The 20,194-nt window shown below is 47.7% G+C and overlaps 1 protein-coding gene across 2 annotated transcripts in view; it reads right to left on the bottom strand.

Moving 5' to 3' along the window:
- The window catches only part of LARGE1 (LARGE xylosyl- and glucuronyltransferase 1), a 587,572-nt gene that overhangs the window by 294,389 nt on the left and 272,989 nt on the right, over nucleotides 1–20,194 (bottom strand). For both annotated transcript variants that reach the window (XM_032644884.1, XM_032644885.1), the window contains exon 4: nucleotides 6,039–6,121. In XM_032644884.1, coding sequence (XP_032500775.1) covers nucleotides 6,039–6,121 — 83 coding nt within the window. The remainder of the gene's footprint in view (nucleotides 1–6,038; nucleotides 6,122–20,194) is intronic.

Here is a 20,194-nt window from a genome sequence, read left to right as displayed (position 1 = left end):
ATATACATGCGTGACTGAAGAGCATAGATCTTTTACCTGTTCACAGGTTCTACAGTTCTTGCTGTTTTTCTCCCTGAACTTTAGCGAGGTAAAATTGACAAATAGAAATTGTATATATTTAAGGTGTACATTAAATACTTTGAAAACATTACAGGTGATATTTTTATACATGTATACATTGCGAAATCATCATCGCAATCAAGCAAATTAACACATCCACTGCCTCACATAGTTACCATTTTCTTTTCCTTCCTCCATGCGATTTTCTTAAGTCTTACTAGAACACTAATGTCCAGGCCTTTAAAACCACTATTTATACTTATCACCTCAAAAATACATACCTGGGGGGGAGTGAGGATGATAATGAGAATCACAGGAGTAATAATAATGTCTACACGGTCACCCAAAATGATGAATGAAAATAAAAATAAGAAAATGATACTCAAAATGGTAACTTTTCAAGAGCTCAGACTCTGAAGCTAGACCGACTGGGTCCAAACCTGGCCCTGCCCCTCCTCTCTGTGACCCTGAGCCTTGACTTCTCACATATGGATCCTCAGTTTCATCATCTATAAAATGGGGATACCAGTAACCACACCATGGAACTACATGAACATTCAATGCATTCATATCTGAAAAACACTCAGAACACAGCCTGAGGTAGAATGAGAACTACCTTCCTATTTGTTAAATAAATAAAAGACATAAATGTTTCACATCGATTACCTCTTTTGATACTCACAACAGGGCTCTATGAGAGGCTGGGGGGCAAGGCAAAGCTCCAAGAAGTACAGTGACCTGCTGGTTCACCAGCTCACAGATGGAAAGTCCAGAATCAGAACCTACTTCTGGTTTCTTTTACTTAAATCCTAGGTTCCTCCCTTCAAAACCTGGAAACTGCTTCTATAACAAGTTTAAGCCTGAATAAGCAATAGGACAATTAGAGGCAGACACTGGTCACAAAGATGCTGTTTTATCCTCTCTGTTCTTGAGGGGCACAAGTAAAGCTTAAAAAAAAAAAAAAGGACAGGCGCGCGTACACACACACACACACACAACACACAAAACCCCAGCTGTTTGACATGTAAAGTAAGGCAAATCACCCAGCTTCTTCCTGCCAACAGGGCTGTGGAGTAACAGTTCAGTAGATCACCCCAGCAAACGAATATTAAATGTTTACAAGCTGTTCCACCTTCCTGCCCAGGAGGTAAGCACTTAGTGACTAAGTGAATATATATACTTTTTCCTCTGCTTACTAAAAGCTCGGTTTCCTTGAAGAGCAGCTATACATCCCGGTTTATCTGCAACTGGGTTTGGAGTTACAGGCATCCCCCCAACTTTTCTTTAAATAGTCTCCCATCTAGGTGACACAGACACATATTGTGCTATTTTCTACTAGGTAAACCTTTGCTCACATTTATTTTGTATTTATTTTTCTCATCCTCCTTTTTTCTTCATCATAGAGGGTACAGAGTAAGATGACCAAAAATATAAAGAGAAAACAAAACCAAGATCATCTGTATTTCTACCACCCCAGACACAATATACAAGAATTCCATTTTTCATGTATGTTTTGCTATTCTTTCACCCCCTGTAGTATTTCAACCATGTATATGTGTGTCTGTATGCATGCCACACGTGTGCATGTATTTATATAGTGGAACGATGTTATGCATGAGTTTGTGTGTGCGTGTGTGTGTGTGTGTGTGTGTGTGTGGTTTTTTTTTTGTTGTTTTTTTTTTTCGGTATGCGGGCCTCTCCCTGTTGTGGCCTCTCCCGCTGCGGAGCACAGGCTCCGGACGCGCAGGCTCAGCGGCCATGGCTCACGGGCCCAGCCGCTCCGCGGCATGTGGAATCTTCCCGGACTGGGGCACGAACCCGTGTCCCCTGCATCGGCAGGCGGACTCCCAACCACTGCGCCACCAGGGAAGCCCTATGCATGAGTCTTTGAACTGTGTTGTCACTCACCTCATATCATAAAATATCACTTGTCCATGTTATGACATACTTTTTACAACCAACTAAGAATATGGTTTACTATAAGAGGACATTCCATTATTTAGACTTCAAGTGTTATTCGAATTTTTATGATTATAAGCAATATTTTGCAAGAACTTTTTTCTGTAATTAGGATTATCCTTTTAAGACAGACTCCCTAAAGCAGTCATAGGGTAAATGTCTTGGTCATAATACTATGAACTTTCTTTCTAAAAGGTTATAGCCACTTTTTAGTGCAAGCATCAGCATATAAGAGTGCCCATAATACTTTTACTATCTTTTAAAATATAGTGTGCCCACTGTCACTAAGCATGCTGCAGAAGCAAAACTGATTTGATGCGATGAAGCAAACCTTAAACGAAATTTTGCTAAAAATCTTGTCTGGAAAATAAATCTAATTACTGTAATTAACAGTGAAAGCCAAAAGAAGTGTCCTGCACCACTATATTAACATTAGGAAGGTACTCCATTTGTCAAAGTATTTTATAATCAAGTACTAGTTAATCCTCACAGTGTGCTTTGGAAACAATGAAGCTATTTATAGCTGGACTTTCTGAGCTGAATGTCTTTCAAAGGTCCTTTTGTCTTGATATCTCAAATCATTGTCACCAGCATATCAATTCACAGAATAATTCTCATCTGTAGAATTTCGAGGATGGGAGGGACTTAATTGGCTATTCGGTCCAAAGAGATCAAGTAGTCACTGAGGTGGGGTGTGGAATGTTCATGCCACATACTGAGAATTTACTTTCTTCTCAAGTCCCCATGCCTCCATGAAAGCATGGCATGCCATCAGCAGCTGATAATAAAACTACTGCTATGTTTTTAAATTGATTTATTATTTTATTTATTTATTTTTGGCTGCGTTGGGTCTTCGTTGCTACGCACAGGCTTTGTCTAGTTGCGGTGAGCAGGGGCTACTCTTCGTTGCGGTGCGCGGGCTTCTCATTGCAGTGGCTTCTCTTGTCGTGGAGCGCGGGCTCTAGGTGCGCGGGCTGCCGTAGCTGTGGCACGTGGGCTCAGCAGTTGCGGCGCACGGGCTTAGCTGCTCTGTGGCATGTGGGAATCTTCCTGGATCAGGGCTCGAACCCATGTCCCCTGCATTGGCAGGCGGATTCTTAACCACTGCGCCACCAGGGAAGCCCACTACTGCTATGTTTAGATTTAACACCTTTGTGCTTCGGCTACTGTAGAAGTAAAAGTTTATACTCAACCGGATTCTTACGATTTCAACAACTATTGGAATTATTTAGGTTTTATGACCTTAAATGTGCCATAATCGAGAAAGAGCACGATTACCTGGAATGGTGCAAATACTCTTCTCTAAAGAGTGGGCTTTTTTTTTTTCAATCAGGGAGGGACCCGAGTTCTTTAGTGGAGACAAGGAATAAACACATAAAGGCTGAGAACCACTCATCTGATTCAGTGCTTAGCCTACAGAATGCCTGGTTTCAAGGGGCAGATGAAGGCTGCAGAACCGTGAGTCTCCAAAGTGCACAGAAGCCGTGGTGTTGGGAAAGGGCCCCTCTTCATTCGGCATTCCCATCTCCTCCTCCGATGTACAACTGAAATCACAGTGGCGACCGGACGGAGCTACAAGGAGGGCCTGAGCACCCCTAGCAGTAACTGATCCCGTAATGTGTCTGTCGGTTGTTCACCTCTCCCTGCTCCAGGAGGCAGTGAATCTGATGTTCTGCTAACCTGCCAGCTGACTGCAGCAAGGCCGGGGGCCCTGCAAGAACCAGCCACGTGAGTTCAGTACAAACAGCTGAGCTAAGAAGTGTTGTTTTCAACCAAGTCAGTTTTGGGGTGAACCGATTCCTAGCAAAAGCTAACCGATATACAAACTAAAGTCTCAGGAGCGAGCTGATGTGCTGAACATCACTGAGCTACACGGCGGCCGGAATGTGAAGTCGAACTAAATCTGGGCTAGTAAGTAACTGGTTGAATTAACACTCTTCAGGTTATTTATTAATGCAGTCTCCTAGGTTCACTTATTAAACAAGCCAGCACTTACTGAGCATATAATACATGTTAAGTACTCCGCTGAGATACTGGGAAAACAGGAAAAATAAGGCACGGTGTCTGTCTCCAGAAGCCCCAGATTCTACTACAGAAGATATAACATGAATATATAAATAAATTACAATGTAATAAATATAATGATAGAAAGATACACAGGGTATTATGGGCTGGTAGAAGGGGAGCCCCGACCCAGGCTTCCGGTTAGAAATGATGCCTACACAAAAGCTTAAAGGATAAAAGGAGTTTGCCAGACTGGGGTGGCAGGGAGAGGCAGGGGGAGGGGAGAAATGGGCAGAGAGAGCAGCAAGAGGAAAACAACAGGCAGGGCGCACCTTGGAGAGGGTGGGGACCTACCAGCACATCAGTGCTACTGGAGCGTGAAAAAACAGCGAGGAGAAAGAGAACACTGCTGAGAATGACATCACATCCTGGATGGTCTGTGTGCCACAGTAAAGAGATTCAGTTCTCTTCCCTCGACAAGGAGAAGCTAAGGAAAGGTTTTAGGAAATCAGATTTGCATGCCTGAAGCATCATTCTGACATTAGGGAGGACAGGTCAGGGAGACAGAAAGCACAGCTGAGAGTACATGTAGACATGGACTATGACAGTCACAGTGGGGATGGAGGGGAAGGGGTGGAAATGAAAATTACTTAGGAAGGAGGACCTCAAGGCATCAGTGATAGATGGGCTGGCTGGGGGACTGAGAGAGGAAGAGGACACAAGATGAATCCCACTTTCCTGCAGGGTGGGTATGTCTTGGGTGTCCACCAACTCTGTCACCTCCATTTATGCTGTTGACAGATCTGGGTGTAAACCTTTACATTGATCACTGTTCAATTAAACTGTGGGAGCTTTTCATGACTGTTCCTACTGCTAAGACCCTTCTGGATCTTGCTGTGGTTATCTGATATATTTCCATGCTGTTCACTGCAGCTATGGATGAGCTTCATCCAAACCCTTGGTAAGAAAGCATGTTAGAGCAGAGCCCAAGGACACTGGCTGGAGCTGTAGGCCCAGTTCTGGACACACTCTGAACATAACTAGATATCAATCAAAATAGTGAGGGGACAGAAGAAAAGTGCCATGAAAAAGCATTATAAAAGCAAATGGCAGGAGTTTAACTTGGAGAACAGAGGACTCAGGAGGGACTGTCATTTCCAGGTGGAAGAGGAATCCATCCTTTGTATGACTGTCTCCATGGTGATGCACGAGCACCAATGGACTTCATCACACAATCTACCAGTTGGAAAAGTTCAGTTTGACGTAAGGCAGGACTGTCTAATGGTCAGAAACACCCGGAGGTGGCATGGGCTACACTGGAATAGAATAAGCATCCTGTATTAGCTTGCCAGAACTGCCGTAACAAAATGCCACAACTGTGTGCCTTAAACAACTGGAACTTATTTTCTCTAGTTCTGAAGGTTAGGAGTCCAAAATCAAGGTGTCAGCAGGGTTGGTTTCTTCTAAGGTTTCTCCCCTTGGCTTGTAAACGGCTGTCCCTCTGTCCTCATCTTCTCTTCTGATAAAAACCTCAGTCATACTGGATCAGGGCCTACCTATATGACCTCATTTTAACTTAATTACCTCTTGAAAGGCCCTATCTCCAAATACAATCACATTCTGACGCCCCGGAGTTTAGGATTCAAACAGATACAATTTAGGGGGACACAATTCAGTCCATAACACAACTTGTCAACAGGGAAGTGTAAATGGAGGTATGGTGAGTGTCAGGTAGGGGAAGGCAATGAAGAAACTGAAGTAGCAAATCTGGAGTGTCCCTGAAGGTCCCTTAAGGTCTAAGAGCTACAATTCTAAACATTGCGAGAGGGCCCCTCATCACTGCTGTTAAACATTATTAACATGATAATCTCCCCAGGGTTTCAGACAATCATTACATTTTCATGGCAGCTTAAATGATTGATGAGAAATGTTGCTTTTATTTAACCCTTCCTGGAGGAAAGGCACAGGCTGACAGCTACACACGTGAGCCCGCAGAGGACAACAGTCACGCTTACCTGTGAAACAGGACAGACTTCACCAAGGTGACAACATCCCGGCTGGCGTTGTATCCGGCACAGACAATGGCAACGTGGATTGTCTGGGAAGCAAAGAAAGCAGGGGGAGCAGTTAGATGGAGGAAGAGGACTTTGCTGGCGCTCTGGACCGCACGAAAAAGTGCCCTTATTTCTTGCTGGGATCATTGGGACACAAAAAGCATTGGCGGCAGCTGTGAAGAATAACTCGAGACAGTTTTATGAAGGCCTTTCTAATCGGTTTATGGAGCTATCATCATTTGCAAACCATTAAGGCTCTTTTCAATTACATTTTGGGGATGAGAGAAATGGCAATTGGCTTGAATAGGTAAACAGTGAGTCCCGTGCCCCCATGTCTGCAGACCGTGACAACTGGTAACAAGAGAAGAGAAAGTAATACGCCCCGAAAGGATGAACTGACAATCGGGGATCTCAGACAGAGACGTGGTGGCTCAGAGTTTGGGAAACGTTCTCACAAGATGTCTCAGGTCAGGGGTAACCTGATAACAGAGCAAAGGGACCAAAAAACACCTATGGGCCCCAGCTGGGATGCCATTCAAGGAGCCGAAGACTGGCAGAATCAATGGGACGAGGATGGGTCATCTCATCCAAGCACTCGAGAGCATGGGCCCCAGTCTGTCCATTAACCAATCACTGTAACATGAGGGGCATGACACGTGTCCTGCAGGATGTCACGGAAGGGAACTATGCCACGTGCAGAAATACAGCACACTGCAGTCCACTCATGACAAAGACGTCCTCAAGAGCTAAGCTTCCCAGACGGGGTGACTTGGCACCTTGGTGTGCCGTGAAATGCATTACAGGCGACGAAGACAGTCATCTCTTCAAGTGAGATCTCCAGGCTACCAGGCAGGGCTACCCCTCAGGCTTGGCTGCCCTCTGCTGCCAGCAATTTTTCCTATTCACCTCCCTGTACTATACAATCCACATCCTCTGTGGGAGCCACACTTGACAAAGATTGGAAAGTACTGCCCTAGGGCATCCCCTTTAGGAAGTTGCCCAGCCTCTCTCAGAACAGCTGGAAGAAACGGGGCGTTCCTGCCTCTCCATGTTGTCCTTTTACCAAAGCACAGCCTCCCTCGAATTGAAACCTGCCTACTAACACCCACTCCAGCCCTGCTCTGTCCTGGGAGTACTGCGGAACCAATACGTTCCCCAGGGCACCCAATACTGAAACTCGAGGGAGAGGTCTTGATAGGTGCCTCTTTGTTTTCAGAACCACACACATGGCCCTTCCTCCCAGGGCACAGCTCCCAGACTCCCTGCTATCCTCATGAGCCACTTCCAAGTGCAGTGCAGTTCTGACATCCTGGTCACTGCCACACAGGCTTCCCCAGACCTACTTTCAGCACCGTGCCTCCTGACATCACCAAGGGAAGTTTAACCACCTCAAGGATAAACCAGCCAAGAGCCTGGAATGCACTTCCAAGACCGCTTCAACTCCAGTGAGCTTCACTGCACCTTGGCTACCCACTCTCAATGCCAGGAGCTGAACCTCAGTGTCACCCAGATCCTCATTTCGAGAAATCCTGAAATCACGGGTTCACCCGCAGCTGCGGGATTCTCAGAGCCTCTCACCCCTGCACCTGCCCCTCTCCCCGTCCTGAAGAACCCCATTTCGCCCTGTGTACCAGGCCCTACCCTGTCTGACCCATCTTCTGTGCCCTTGGCTCCCTGACATGTTAAACCCCACACTCAATACACAAACCCCGACTCCTGGATCAGGGCTACAGGGTCCCTCCTCCAGATTTATACCTGGGGATCAAGGAGGAGGACGAGGGAAGATAAAGGAGACGAATAATCACCACTAAGAGCTAATACTTATTGAGCAAATTATTACATTCCAGGTACTGTACTTAGCACACAGATTGCCAGATTTAGCTGTACAAGGCAAGTACAGTGTTACTATTTCAGTATTATAGATCAAGAAACAGGCTGAGGGATGGGATTGGAATTCTGCAAAAGAGATTCTTCACCCTGCTGGTGGTACATCAGCAACACACAAAAGATTTAAAAAATACACCCTGTGCCCCGGCCCCATCTCAGACCAATTAACAGTCTCCTATGCTCAAGATCTTAAAATACCCTGCTGGGAGGCGGTAGTTCTCAACAGGGGCTAATTTACTCCCCTCTGCCTCCCCCAGAACGGGCGTCCATGTCTGGACTCATTTTTGGTTGTCACTCCTGGGGGTGTGCAGGGCTACTGGCATCCGGTGGGTGGATGCATGCCACCAACACAATGATGCTGTGCAAAAGGTCCAGGTTTTCGGGATGGGGAGGGGGTGGGGGAGGCTAAGATCTCACGGGGCACCAAAGCCACCTTTCTCAAACTCATTTCTGCACGTCTCAACTTCTCCACCTGTAAAGTGATGACAGCCCCTCTTATCTCCGGATAATATCTCCAAAAGGCTCGGAATCAAAGCCTGTAATGTGGATGCAACTGTCACAGTTTAAATCATGAAGGAAACGGATAGGGAAACGCCTGCACGTGGGAGACATAACCAGGGCGGGGATGAGAATGGTAAAAGCACGCTGAATCAGGCTCTTTGGAATTGCAAATATTTAAACACCTGGCCTCCGCGAGATGTCAAACTCTGTCTGGGCTTCAGGGTTCAGGGACGTTTTCAAATGGGCCCATTAAACGTAAGCACAAGCGTGCACATTCTCAAACATTTTACATAATTTTCCAATCTCTTTAGTTTCATCCAGTACACCTGCCACCATGAATAAATTCATCCTCTGGAGCCGCGGCGGCAGAGTGCTGCTACCCAGGAAAGCAGAAAATTGGAGTGTCACGAACACACGCTTGGAAGAGTTCGGGGTGGTCCCAAATTTTGTGGGTGCAGAAGCGAGTGGCAGCAGTGAGGCAGGGCTTGGGGTAGGAGCGGAGACAGTCCGGGAACAGGGATGAAGGTTCCTTGAAAGAGCAGGGGTGCACACATGGTCCTACCGTGAGAACTTTCTGGTCTGAAGCTATGAAGTCCAGGTTTTCATGTTTCTCAACGTGGTGGCTTGAAGATGGTCACAGATACATGGACATTCCGACTCCCAAGGGGAAGGGTCTAAACATCAGATTCTGTGACCACTGGTCCACTTCTGCCCTGTACTTGGTAGATGTCATACTTGCCTTTATTGGTCAAAAAGTCTGCCCGTAGTGTGACGATGCTCTTCGCTCCTCTAGACTCGCTCTCTGCCCCTCTCCAACTGGCTCTGGTGCCCCAAGAGCCTGATTTTTTTAGACCGAATTAACTGGGTTCCTCCTGCTTCTGGTTCCTGGTTGAGTTTGGTCAATGGGAGACCCTAGCGGGAGTCCAAAGGCTCCCCTCTTTATGTCCACTTCTTGCTGGGTTCCACAGGGCCTCCTGCCTGCACCTCTCGGGCCCAGGGGTCGTAGTGACTCCCTCGTGGGAGCTGTACCACCCTCGCTGGTTCCCCTTAACCCTGCATTAAACCCTCTCCACCTCTTTTGTGAGCGTCCCCCCGTTTCCTGCCAAGACCAGACCAAATTCCAGTGATCCTCCCTCAGCACCCCATTTGTCCTGGTGGCTGGAAGGGAACCACAGATGATTTTGGAGCATCCACAGATATATCACCGATCCCTAAAATAAAACAAGGCAGGAGAGCAACTTGAGAATGGATAAATTGTAGTTAGAGATTTTAAGGCACTCTGGAATTCCCTGGCAGTCCAGCGGTTAGGACTCAGTGTTTTCACTGCCGGGGCCGGGGTTTGATCCCTGGTCAGGGAACTAAGATCCCACAAGCCGTGTGGCACGGCCCCCCCAAAAAAAAATTTACTTAAAACAAAATTTTACGGCTCTATACAAAAGTCTCAGACACAGGGACCACAAGGCTCTTTCTAAGGAAGCCAGTAAAGCTTCCTGCTCAGTTACAGTGCCACAAGCTACACCCAAAGATACAGGTTAGAGTGCCAGAGCTAGGCTCTCGTTCCCGATGCCACTGGGGTCAAGTGCGTGACCTTTACTTTTAGGGCCTGCAGGAAGAATTCAGACACGAGCAGAGTGTTTTTGGAGACTGATGTGCCAGTCACTGTGCTGGACTCAAAGGATCAAAACGTCAATCAGCCTTCATCCCCCGGGTCAAGTGAAGAGAGACGAAGAGCCAACCAGACAACCCCAGCAGGGACGGCAGAGGCTTCTGTGGTGGCAAGCGTGGCGTCCCTGCCCCCAGAGTAGCCAGCAGCACCCAAGACCGAGCAGAGGCAGGGAGAGCTTCCAGGAAGAGAGGGCATTCTAGTAATGAGACCAGGGCAATACTCACTGCTGCTATTCAAGGTTAGCAGGGATTTATAACTGTGTGCTTGCCAGTCTCCATGTAACCTGAAAGAGAACTGCCCCCCAACAGGAAGAAATCCCCATAGGGCAGAACTAATCAACACTCCAGCCAGCCATGTGTCTACCAGCGACCCCATGAGCAGCGGCCCTGAAGGCCAGGCATTCTGCCTGGGGGCACAACGCAGTGAAAGCATCTCATGACCGGGAGCCTTTGGGAGTGGGAAGGGAAACCTATTTAAATGCTGGCATATGTGCGGAGGGGCTGGGGGAGTCAGGCTCTGCCCAGATTCCGGACTGCAGCTGCTGGAACGGGGGGTGGAGAGGCAGGACCTCCCAGAGGACAGATGCTCCCATGGCAGCCAGGGAGAGGCACACAGCTGGTGACAGAGGCAGGAGCCAGTTAGCTGGGAAAACCCAACGAGAGTGAAGAGACCTGGGTCTGAGCCATAACTTCAAAGCTGAGTCGCTGTGTGACCTTGGAGCAGTCGCTTAACATCCCTGAGCCTCTCTGGCCCACCTGTAAAATGGAGATCAAACCGGACACTCCACTGTGTAGCTGGGGGGATCAGACAAGTAAGTGCAAGTAGGTGCACTACTGAACTGATGCTCGTTCATGGGACCGACTGCATACACAGCATAACGAGAAGGTGTTCATCATCCCCTGGCTTTAACCTCCTCGTCTGTAAAACGGGGACATAATACTACTTACCCTCAAGGGGTTGCTGAGGGACAGTGGTCCTCAAAGTCTAACGTGCATCAGACTCCCTGGAGGGCTTGCTAACATAGAGCGCTGGGCCCCGCCTCCTGAGTTCCCCATTCAGGAGGTTCAGAGCAGCGGCCTGAGGATCCCCCGAATCCAGGTGACGCCGATACTGCTGGTCCAGGGACTCCGCCTGAGAACTGCTCTGTGTGTAAAGCACTTTGAAGAGTGTCTCCGGTTAAACACTCCACAGATGTCAGCTGTGACTATGTTGGGAGAGGAGGAGGGGTCTTCGCAGAGTCTGTTTCCGATACTCTCCCAGGAGGAAGCACCACCCCAAGACAAGCAGAGGCACTGCTCCCGCACAGCCACCTCATTCTCCCACCGCCTTGGAATTCACGACCCTTCCGGGGTGATGAAAAGGCCAGGGGAGGAGAACACGGGATGCAGCTTCTCCTGGGCAAAAGCAAAGCCCTGGAAATCAGGACAGTGGCCCAGCTCTGCCTCTGGCCACCTGGGTGCCCTTGGGCAAACGACCTAACCTCTCTGATCCTCGGTGACTCCTTTATAAAAAGAGGGATTTAGAAGTTCTATATACAGAGCTTTCCTAATACCCAGGATTTTCCAAAATTCAAGAGGAAGGAAGTGAGAGCAGATGAGTAACTGGTACAAGGCCTCAGCCAGTCAGCGGCAAAGGGGTGGAAGAACTCAGACTCCTGCCATTCGACCCACACAACTCGGCTCAGTAACACACATATGTTAACTATTAAATTTTTTAAAATATATTGCTAACATGCCGCCTAAAATAATCTTACAAACTGCCCAGGCTCTACTCTCTCGGGAAACCACTGACCGAATTCTGTTTATTCCCTCAAAATACTGATCCACCGACCCAGAAGACAAAATTATTTCAACCCTGTAGAAAACAGAAGGAGACCCCTTCCAACTATAATGGAAGCCAAGTCATCAGGGGCTGCGCAGGGGCGCAGGTGGAACGCAGGGCCTACAGGGCCCGGTGAGAGGACGGGATGGGCCAACCCTCCAGGGGGTGGTGACTGCGTCCTCCGTGGCCAAGGCCCAATAAATGGACAACAAGGGAATGATCTCCCAGCATCCCCACCGGCATATTCCTGGTCTGCTTTAGGGTGGGTTTTCTTGTGTTATGAAGAGCGTGATAAGCTGAGGAATCAGAAGCCCAAGTATTTCGTGGAAGACATGTGAAAGGGTGAGACTGATTTTTGGGTGGGTCAAGAAGAGTTTAATTATTAGGGTAAACCCATGCCTGGGGCAGGTGGGTTGTCTAATATATAGCCCCGTATCCAGCACAGTTGACATATATCACAATCCCATCTATGGGGCCAATGGATGACCGGCCTGACCCCAAAAGTCTACACACCTTTGCCAAGTACTCAATCATTCTACAAGCGTGGACTGAGCACCTACTATGTACCAGGCTCAATTGTAGCTGCTGGGGATACAGCAGCAAGTGAAGGAGACTGAATCCTTGCCCCCCATCACGGGACACAGAAAATAAACAAACAAAGGCACATATAATTAAACTATACAGAATGCTAGACGATGATGAGTCTAGGAAGAAAACTTAAGCAGGGGAGGAAGAGCGGCATGTGGATAGGCAGCTGGTGAGAAGGGCTAAGATTTTAAAGTGGGGTTGTCTGGACAACTCTCCCTGAGAAGGTGACACTGGAGCAAAAATCGGACGTAGGTCAGGAAATGAGGCCTCTGGGTGCCCAGGCAGAGTGTCCCAGGCAGCGGAAACAACCCTGAGATACCAGGCAGCCGCCTGTGGAATAGGGAGCTGTGGAAAGGCAGCCTGGGAAAGACGGCAGGGAGGAAAGCTGGAGTCCGTGAGGCAGCTCTCCTAGAGTTCCCAGGCATCTTAAGAACTCGGCTTTTCCTATGTGTGAGGAGAGAAGCTACTGGAGGGTTCAAAGCCGAGAAACAGCACAATCTGACTTAAATTTTAAAAGGATCACTCAAACTGCCAGTTAAGAACAGATGCTCTGAGTGGGCACATACCTGGGGCGGGGGAGGGGAGCAAGCACGGAAGGTGGGAGCAGGGAGAATAGTCAGGAAGCTACTGCAATAACCCAAGCGCAGTGGACTCCGTGATATGCTGCCTGAGGCCCCTTTCATGAGGTGTGCGTTGCCCCACTTGCTAGGAACAGCCTCCTTGCCAAGAGCTGCCTTTTTGAGGGTCGGCCCCTTCCCGGGGCAGCTGCAGCCAATGACCCTCCCACGGCACCCTCAGTGGCTGGCCCCACGGACATGCCTTCATAGATGGTCAGCACGTGAAACTCCATCTCTGGGTGTGCTTCACGGCACATGAAGCTGGAGATGGAATGGGCCAGGGAGGTAGTGGTGGGGGTGAGAAAGGGCCAGACGGCATCCTAGTTCAAAGTCCTTCATGACCAGTTCACAGTCGGCTTCTCCAGTGGAGGGAGCAGGCTATCACACACATTAAGATTTACAACCGGGGATTCCCTGATGGCGCAGTGGTTGAGAGTCCGCCTGCCGATGCAGGGGACACGGGTTCGTGCCCCGGTCCGGGAAGATCCCACATGCCACGGTGCGGCTGGGCCCGTGAGCCATGGCCGCTGAGCCTGCGTGTCCGGAGCCTGTGCTCCGCAACGGGAGAGGCCACAACAGTGAGAGGCCCGCGTACCGCAAAAAAAAAAAGATTTACAACCTCTGGCGAGGATGTGGAGAGTCCGGAACCCTTGTGCGTTGTTGCTGAGAGTGTAAAATGGTGCAGTCACTAAAGACAAGAGTATGACAGTTCCTGGAATAATTGCAAACAGCATTACCATACGATCCAGCAATCCCACTTCTTGGTATATAACCAAAAGAATGGAAAGCAGGGCCTCAGCAACATATTTGCACACCCTCGTTCCCAGCAGCTCTACTCACAACAGCCAAGAGGTGCCAGCAACCCAAGCGTCCATCGTCAGATGAACGGATAAACAAAATGTGGTCTATCTGTACAATGAATTATTTATTCAGTCTTCAAAAGGAAGAAAATCCTGTCGCATGTTACAACATGGGGAACTTTGTGGACGTTAAGTGAAATAAGGCAGTCACAAAAAGACAAATACCCTATGATCCCACTGATAAGAGGTATCTAAAGCAGACCAATCGCAGAAACAGAAAGTAGAATGATGGTTGCCAGGGGCTGGAGAGAAGCAGAAATGGAAAGTCTGCTCATTGGCAACAGAGTCTCAGTTTTGAAAAAGTTCGGGAGATCTGTTGCACAACAATGTGGCTATACGAAACATAACTGAACCATGCGCTTGAAAATGGTTAAGAAGAGAAATTTCATGTTTTGAGGGTTTTTTTTTTTAACCAAAATTAAAAGAAAAATTACAACCTGGATCTGCACTACATGGTCTCACTAAGCCTAAGTTTCCCTATCTATAAAATTAGGATGCTTAAAATGATTTCTTAAGCTAAGGTGTGTCAAGTTCAATGCCGGCACCTAATACCTGCACAATTAATGAAAGCAGGTCTGATTAACATCATTACCGTCAGCAGTCCTGCCTCCACCTTTCACGCTGTTCACGCCATGATCAAGCTAGATGATGCACTGAGCTTTCTTGCTTCCACGATGTGCCCTCGATCTAGGACGCTCTAGCGCCTCCCCGCACCTGTCAAACTCTTCCCCATCTTTCAAGATACAAGACTACCTTCAGGGACTTCAGCTCCCTCATCTACAGAAAAGGGATAATAAATCTGTCAACTTACAGGGTTGGACAGATTAAGTAAGATGACTCATGATTTAGAGCCTGGCATCCCGTAAGTAGTAGATATATATATCAGCAGTCATTATTAAATTACTATTATTATTATAAGACAGTTTATAATAGGCTGAAGGCTCTAAATTTGAGGCCTTGAACCTGTTTTTTTCTTTCTGTACGCACTGTGTGGCTTATGGGATCTTAGTTTCTCCGACCAGGGATTGAACCCAGGCCCTCAGCAGTGAAAGCACAGAGTCCTAACCACTGGACCGCCAGGGAATAACCGGCTTTGAACCTTAAGTATTCTCAAAAGCTAGGCATCAGGTTTTTCCCTTCTGCTCTCACTTCTACTCCTCTTCAAGTAAGAACTGAAACAGTCTTTCCCTTACTGTTGAAAGGAAGGCTTTCAAAGATGCCCAATCCCCTCCACTGTTGAATGCGGGCACTGCCTTTATCCTCTCTTTCAATACAAGAAGGCAGAAAACCCGGGAATGTGGAGGTGAGCCACTAGCATCATCGTCTGGGCTGTGGTAGCAACTGTGTAACCTTAAGTAAGACCCTTTATATTTCCCTGCTTTAATTTCATCATCTTTAAAATGTGAGGGCTGCATGGGCTTCCCTGGTGGTGCAGCGGTTGGGAGTCCGCCTGCCGATGCAGGGGACACAGGTTTGCGTCCCGGTCCAGGAGGACCCCACGTGCCGCGGGGTGGCTGGGCCCGTGAGCCATGGCCGCTGAGCCTGCACGTCCGGAGCCTGTGCTCCGCAACGGGAGAGGCCACAACGGTGAGAGGCCCACATACCACAAAAAAAAAAAAAAAAAAAAAAAAAAGTGAGGGTTGCATCTTTATTTGTTGTCATTGTTCTTAAGGGCACATTTTCAAAGGAAGTTTTACAAGAGGGCACAATAGATAAAGCAGATCAAGGCAGCCCTGCTTCGGGGTAAGCACAGCCAGGAGGCTGCCAGAGAAAGGGCCCCTTGCCATGGCCGTGGTGTGGAAGCCAGCCCAAGACTGACCCCAAAGATCCCTGCCAGGTGAGAACCATGCCCTGTGCAGCCCCTCCTACATTGAGGGGAGTATCAGTGAGTCTGTGTGACCAGTCGAACTTAGCAGAAGTAACGGTCCGTGACATCCAAGGCTAGATCATAAAAAAGACTGTGGTGTCTGCCTTGTTCTGCTGGATCACCTCCTCTGGGGAAAGCTAGCTGCTACACCAGGGGAACACTCAAGCAGTCTTAAGGAAGTGAGGCCCCAGCTGGGCCAGTGTGCCAGCTTGGAAGCAGATGCTCCAGCCCCAATCGAGCCTATAGCTGATGCAGCCCCAGCAGATGTCTTAACTGCAACCTCAGGAGAGATCTGGAGCCTCAATCTCCAACTAAGCTGCTCTCAGATTCCCAATTTTCAGAAACTATGAGATAATAAATGCATGTTGTTTTAAACTGCTAAGTTTGGTAATAACTTGCCCTGAAGCAATAAATAATTAATATACTCAAGGAAGGTACCCGAAAGACCACACTGAGAGCTAGGGTTCCTGAAAATCACTGCAGAAGAAGTCCTACTAGGTACCTTCCAGTACAATATCCCCTAGTTCCAGGGCCTGACATTTAGCAAGGATATTTTAATAGATTTACATCCTTTGAGGAGCCCCAAAGACAACATATGAACCTAATGAAATGTGTATCCAAATGCCGTAAGAGTATCTTTCAACAGCAACGTGATGTATGAAAAGATTGCGGGCAAACCCTTCCACTGTGGAGTGATTATGGAAAGACCTTGAAGGTGAAGTCAAAACAAAGAGGTAGATCAAAATTCTTGGAGGTTTGTCATGGGTCCAGAAAACGCAGGTAAGAGGTGTCAAGGTTCATAAACATAAAACCTAAAGCAAAACGGTAAACTCCCACTGAGCTGACAAATGCGGTCACAATCCGGCAGGCACTTTAGAACAACCCAACTTCTTTTTAAAGAACAGACAGATCCTTGCTTAGACCCACAGAGGAATGATTATCCTCATAAGGCTGCCACAGCCCCCAATGTGAAAGATGACCTCCATATCGCGACTGTCACCCAGAAGCCTTCTGAGGTGAGGCATCTGCCAGGCACAGAATAAGGACTGCAGTTCTGAGCTGATGGGAACACGGGTCCCAGCAGCTCTAATTTATGAAGTGTCCAGCACAGTGGTTCAGAGCACAGGTTCTAGGAAGCAAACGGCCAAGGTTTAAATGTGAGAGCTCCAACTCTTCCAGACAGTGTGGCTTTGCAATAATTATTTAACTTTTCTCAGCAGTTTTCTAATCTATAAAAGGAAGAAAGTATGCTATGCAGATTAAATGAGATATTTTATGTAAGCTTTAGCATGGTGTCCCCTACACTTTCAGGGCTCAATACATGTTAACTTTTATTACTATTACGTTACTATTTCATTTTGAATGAAGTTCAAAGCATGGAATAGAAGGAAAGAGATACTTACTTCCTCAAGGGGTGGTCTGACATCAGACAGTACCATTCACCTGGCTTTCACAATAACAATATCAACTGTTGCTGTTTTAATTCTTTGACGTTCTTCCCATTGAGGGATGGGATGTGTGCTCCTTCTCCCTTCAAACTAGGTGGGCTTTTGTGACTGTTTCAACTAACAGACTACAGTGTCAACAAAAGTGACACTATGTGACTTCTGAGGCCAGGTCATTAAAAGTGCTTCTGGGGCTTCCCTGGTGGCGCAGTGGTTGAGAGTCCGCCTGCAGATGCAGGGGACGCGGGTTCGTGCCCCGGTCCGGAAAGATCCCACATGCCGCGGAGCAGCTGGGCCCGTGAGCCATGGCCGCTGAGCCTGCGCGTCCGGAGCCTGTGCTCCGCAACGGGAGAGGCCACAACAGTGAGAGGCCCGCGTACCGCAAAAAAAAAAAAGTGCCTCTGTTCTGCCTTGCTCGCTGGGATACTTGTACTTAAAGCCATCGGCTGCCATGGAAGCAGGTGACTGTTCTGGAGCCGCCATGTAGTGAGGAAGCCCAAACTAGCCATAGAGAGAGACCACATGGAGAGACCCTGAGTCCACAACAGGGAAGAGAGATGCTGGGCCAGCGCCCATTGCTTCAGTCCTCACCATTCCAGCTGCAGCCACCAAGTAATTGTATGAGTCCCCCACCCCCCCCACCCCCCCACCCCAGACCAGGACCACTCAGCTAAGCCCTTCTCAAATCCCTGACCCACAGAGACCAAGAGAGCTAATAAAATGACCGGCATTGTTTCAAGCCATTACGTTCTAGGTGATTTGTTAGGCAGCAGTTGAGAACTGGAATATCCATAATAAGTCTATGTGAAACCCATACAAAGTCAGTTTCCCACCTGCTGTCTCATTCATTTCATCCTCACAATTGCATAGGGAAGAACACATTATTATTCTCATCTCATGATAATGAAATAGACCCCAAGAGGGTAACTGAATCGCCCAAGGTCACATGGCTAGTGAGTGGCAAAGTAAAGATTCCTGGTTGGAAACTCGGACTCCGGTTCCGTGATTTCTGTGCTGTACCATAAGCTGACTCCCAGAATAGACCAGAACGAGAAACGCAGCACACATCTGTACACACACAGGCAGAAGCGGAGATCAGAGAGGATCCTCCTGTTCAAGTCCCAAAGGCACAAAGAAAGCAGCCCCTCACGGAAGCAGCATTGTCCTGGCAACAGATGTGTGCAGGAGCACACGGGCTGCTCCTTGAAGGCCACACCATTAGAAAACAACAAGAGGGCACAAGGAGTGGCAAAGGCCCCTGATTTCCATCACCAAATGTCTCAGCTGACAGCCCGGGCATCATCTCAGAAGGGTCTTCAGAAATACTTGTCATAGCCCAGAGAAGTTTCAGCACAACCAGATACAATGACAACGTCCTTGGTGACGAGGCCCCGTGCACTGACAGGGTGTCAGGACCAACTTCAGCACTTGCAACCACAAGTGCTCCCATGAAGGGAGGATTCTATTTTGACTCCACCGACTGACATTTCTCATCTGCCTCTATGGCATTTTCCCCAAATTCTTTAAATATGCCAAGCGATGGAAACCGAGGAAGCACACTGCTAATGGGTATAAAGACAGCATCTCAGGGCACGTGTGCCCCCAGAGTAGACCACACTGAAATAAGATGCAAGCAGGTCAGGACTTTCTAATTCATCTATGAAACCTCAAACAGGACCTGGGGTTCATCACAGGTGAAGTCCACCAAAACATAACTTTTTAAGGGTCCAAGACGTAACATAATCAAGACGCACAAAGAGAAGATAAACAAATGGACAAAACCTAATTCTCAGGTGCAAAAGACTAAAAAATAAGTTATAGTAAAAATTAACAAGCTCGGGGTCTTTCTCTCTCAAAGAGCACAAGGATAAAGTGAACCCCATCATTTATTTTCGTTGTCCCTTAAAGCAGTGGTTTCCAAACAGTTTCCACGATCCCAGAATCACTGGGATACATATTTTTAATACTTATATTTTGGGCCCTGTTCTCAGAGATTCTCAATCAGTAGATTCTGTGGTGGGTCCCATGAAAATGCATGTTTGGTATATAACTCTAATGTAGAACCGAGTTCAGTAACTACTCATTTGACAGGGAACATTCACCGTAACCATAATATCTCTTCTCTCTAGGAGCAAACCTCCAAAATGTTAACAAAGAACATGGCTTCTTTAAAGAAAATCTATCTTTTCCAGGCTCCCTTGCAGCTAGGTGGCAGCTAAAGGTAGCAGCTAAATGAAGTTCTGCCAATGTGTTCTAAGAGGAACTGACTGTGAAATTTCTGAGACGTGTCCTTAAAGCAAGCTGATATGCCCCACCTTAACGCTGCTTCTTTCCTGCTAGCTGGAATGTGAATGACAGGGCTGAAGCTCTGAGAGTCATTAAAGACCATGAGATGACCTTGAGAATGCCAGTCATGCCAGCTGGGTGAAAGATAAAGGAAGCCTGCATCCAGGCATGAACATCCCTACACCAATAGCTCCAGACTTCTTACATGCAAACAGAAATAAGATGCAAAGCCACCATTAACTTGGGATTGTGTGATAAATCACAGTGAAATCAACTGCTAGCCCAACTATGCTACTGTTTGCCTAAATTTCTAATATCCACTGTCACCACTGAAATAGTTTGAGGCAGGATCTTGATTTTAATCCGTAACTTACAAACGAAGAAGCCAACACACAGAAAAGTGATGTAACTTGCTCAGTGCCACATGGCCATCAAGGTATGGAGAGGGAACCAGAATTGGGCTCCTGTCTCCCACTTTGAAAGCCAGTGGTCTTTGCCCACACTATTTGGTGGGGTGCTCGGGACAGAAGCCCTCTTTAGAAATATCAACAGGATGTGTGTATCTCAGAAAGCTGAGCA

This window comes from Phocoena sinus, chromosome 10 (assembly GCF_008692025.1).
Source record: "Phocoena sinus isolate mPhoSin1 chromosome 10, mPhoSin1.pri, whole genome shotgun sequence".
Classification (NCBI taxonomy): Eukaryota; Metazoa; Chordata; class Mammalia; order Artiodactyla; family Phocoenidae; genus Phocoena; species Phocoena sinus.
The sequence above is the reverse complement of the archived record's forward strand: the minus strand, read 5'-3'. Positions and strand labels throughout refer to the sequence as shown.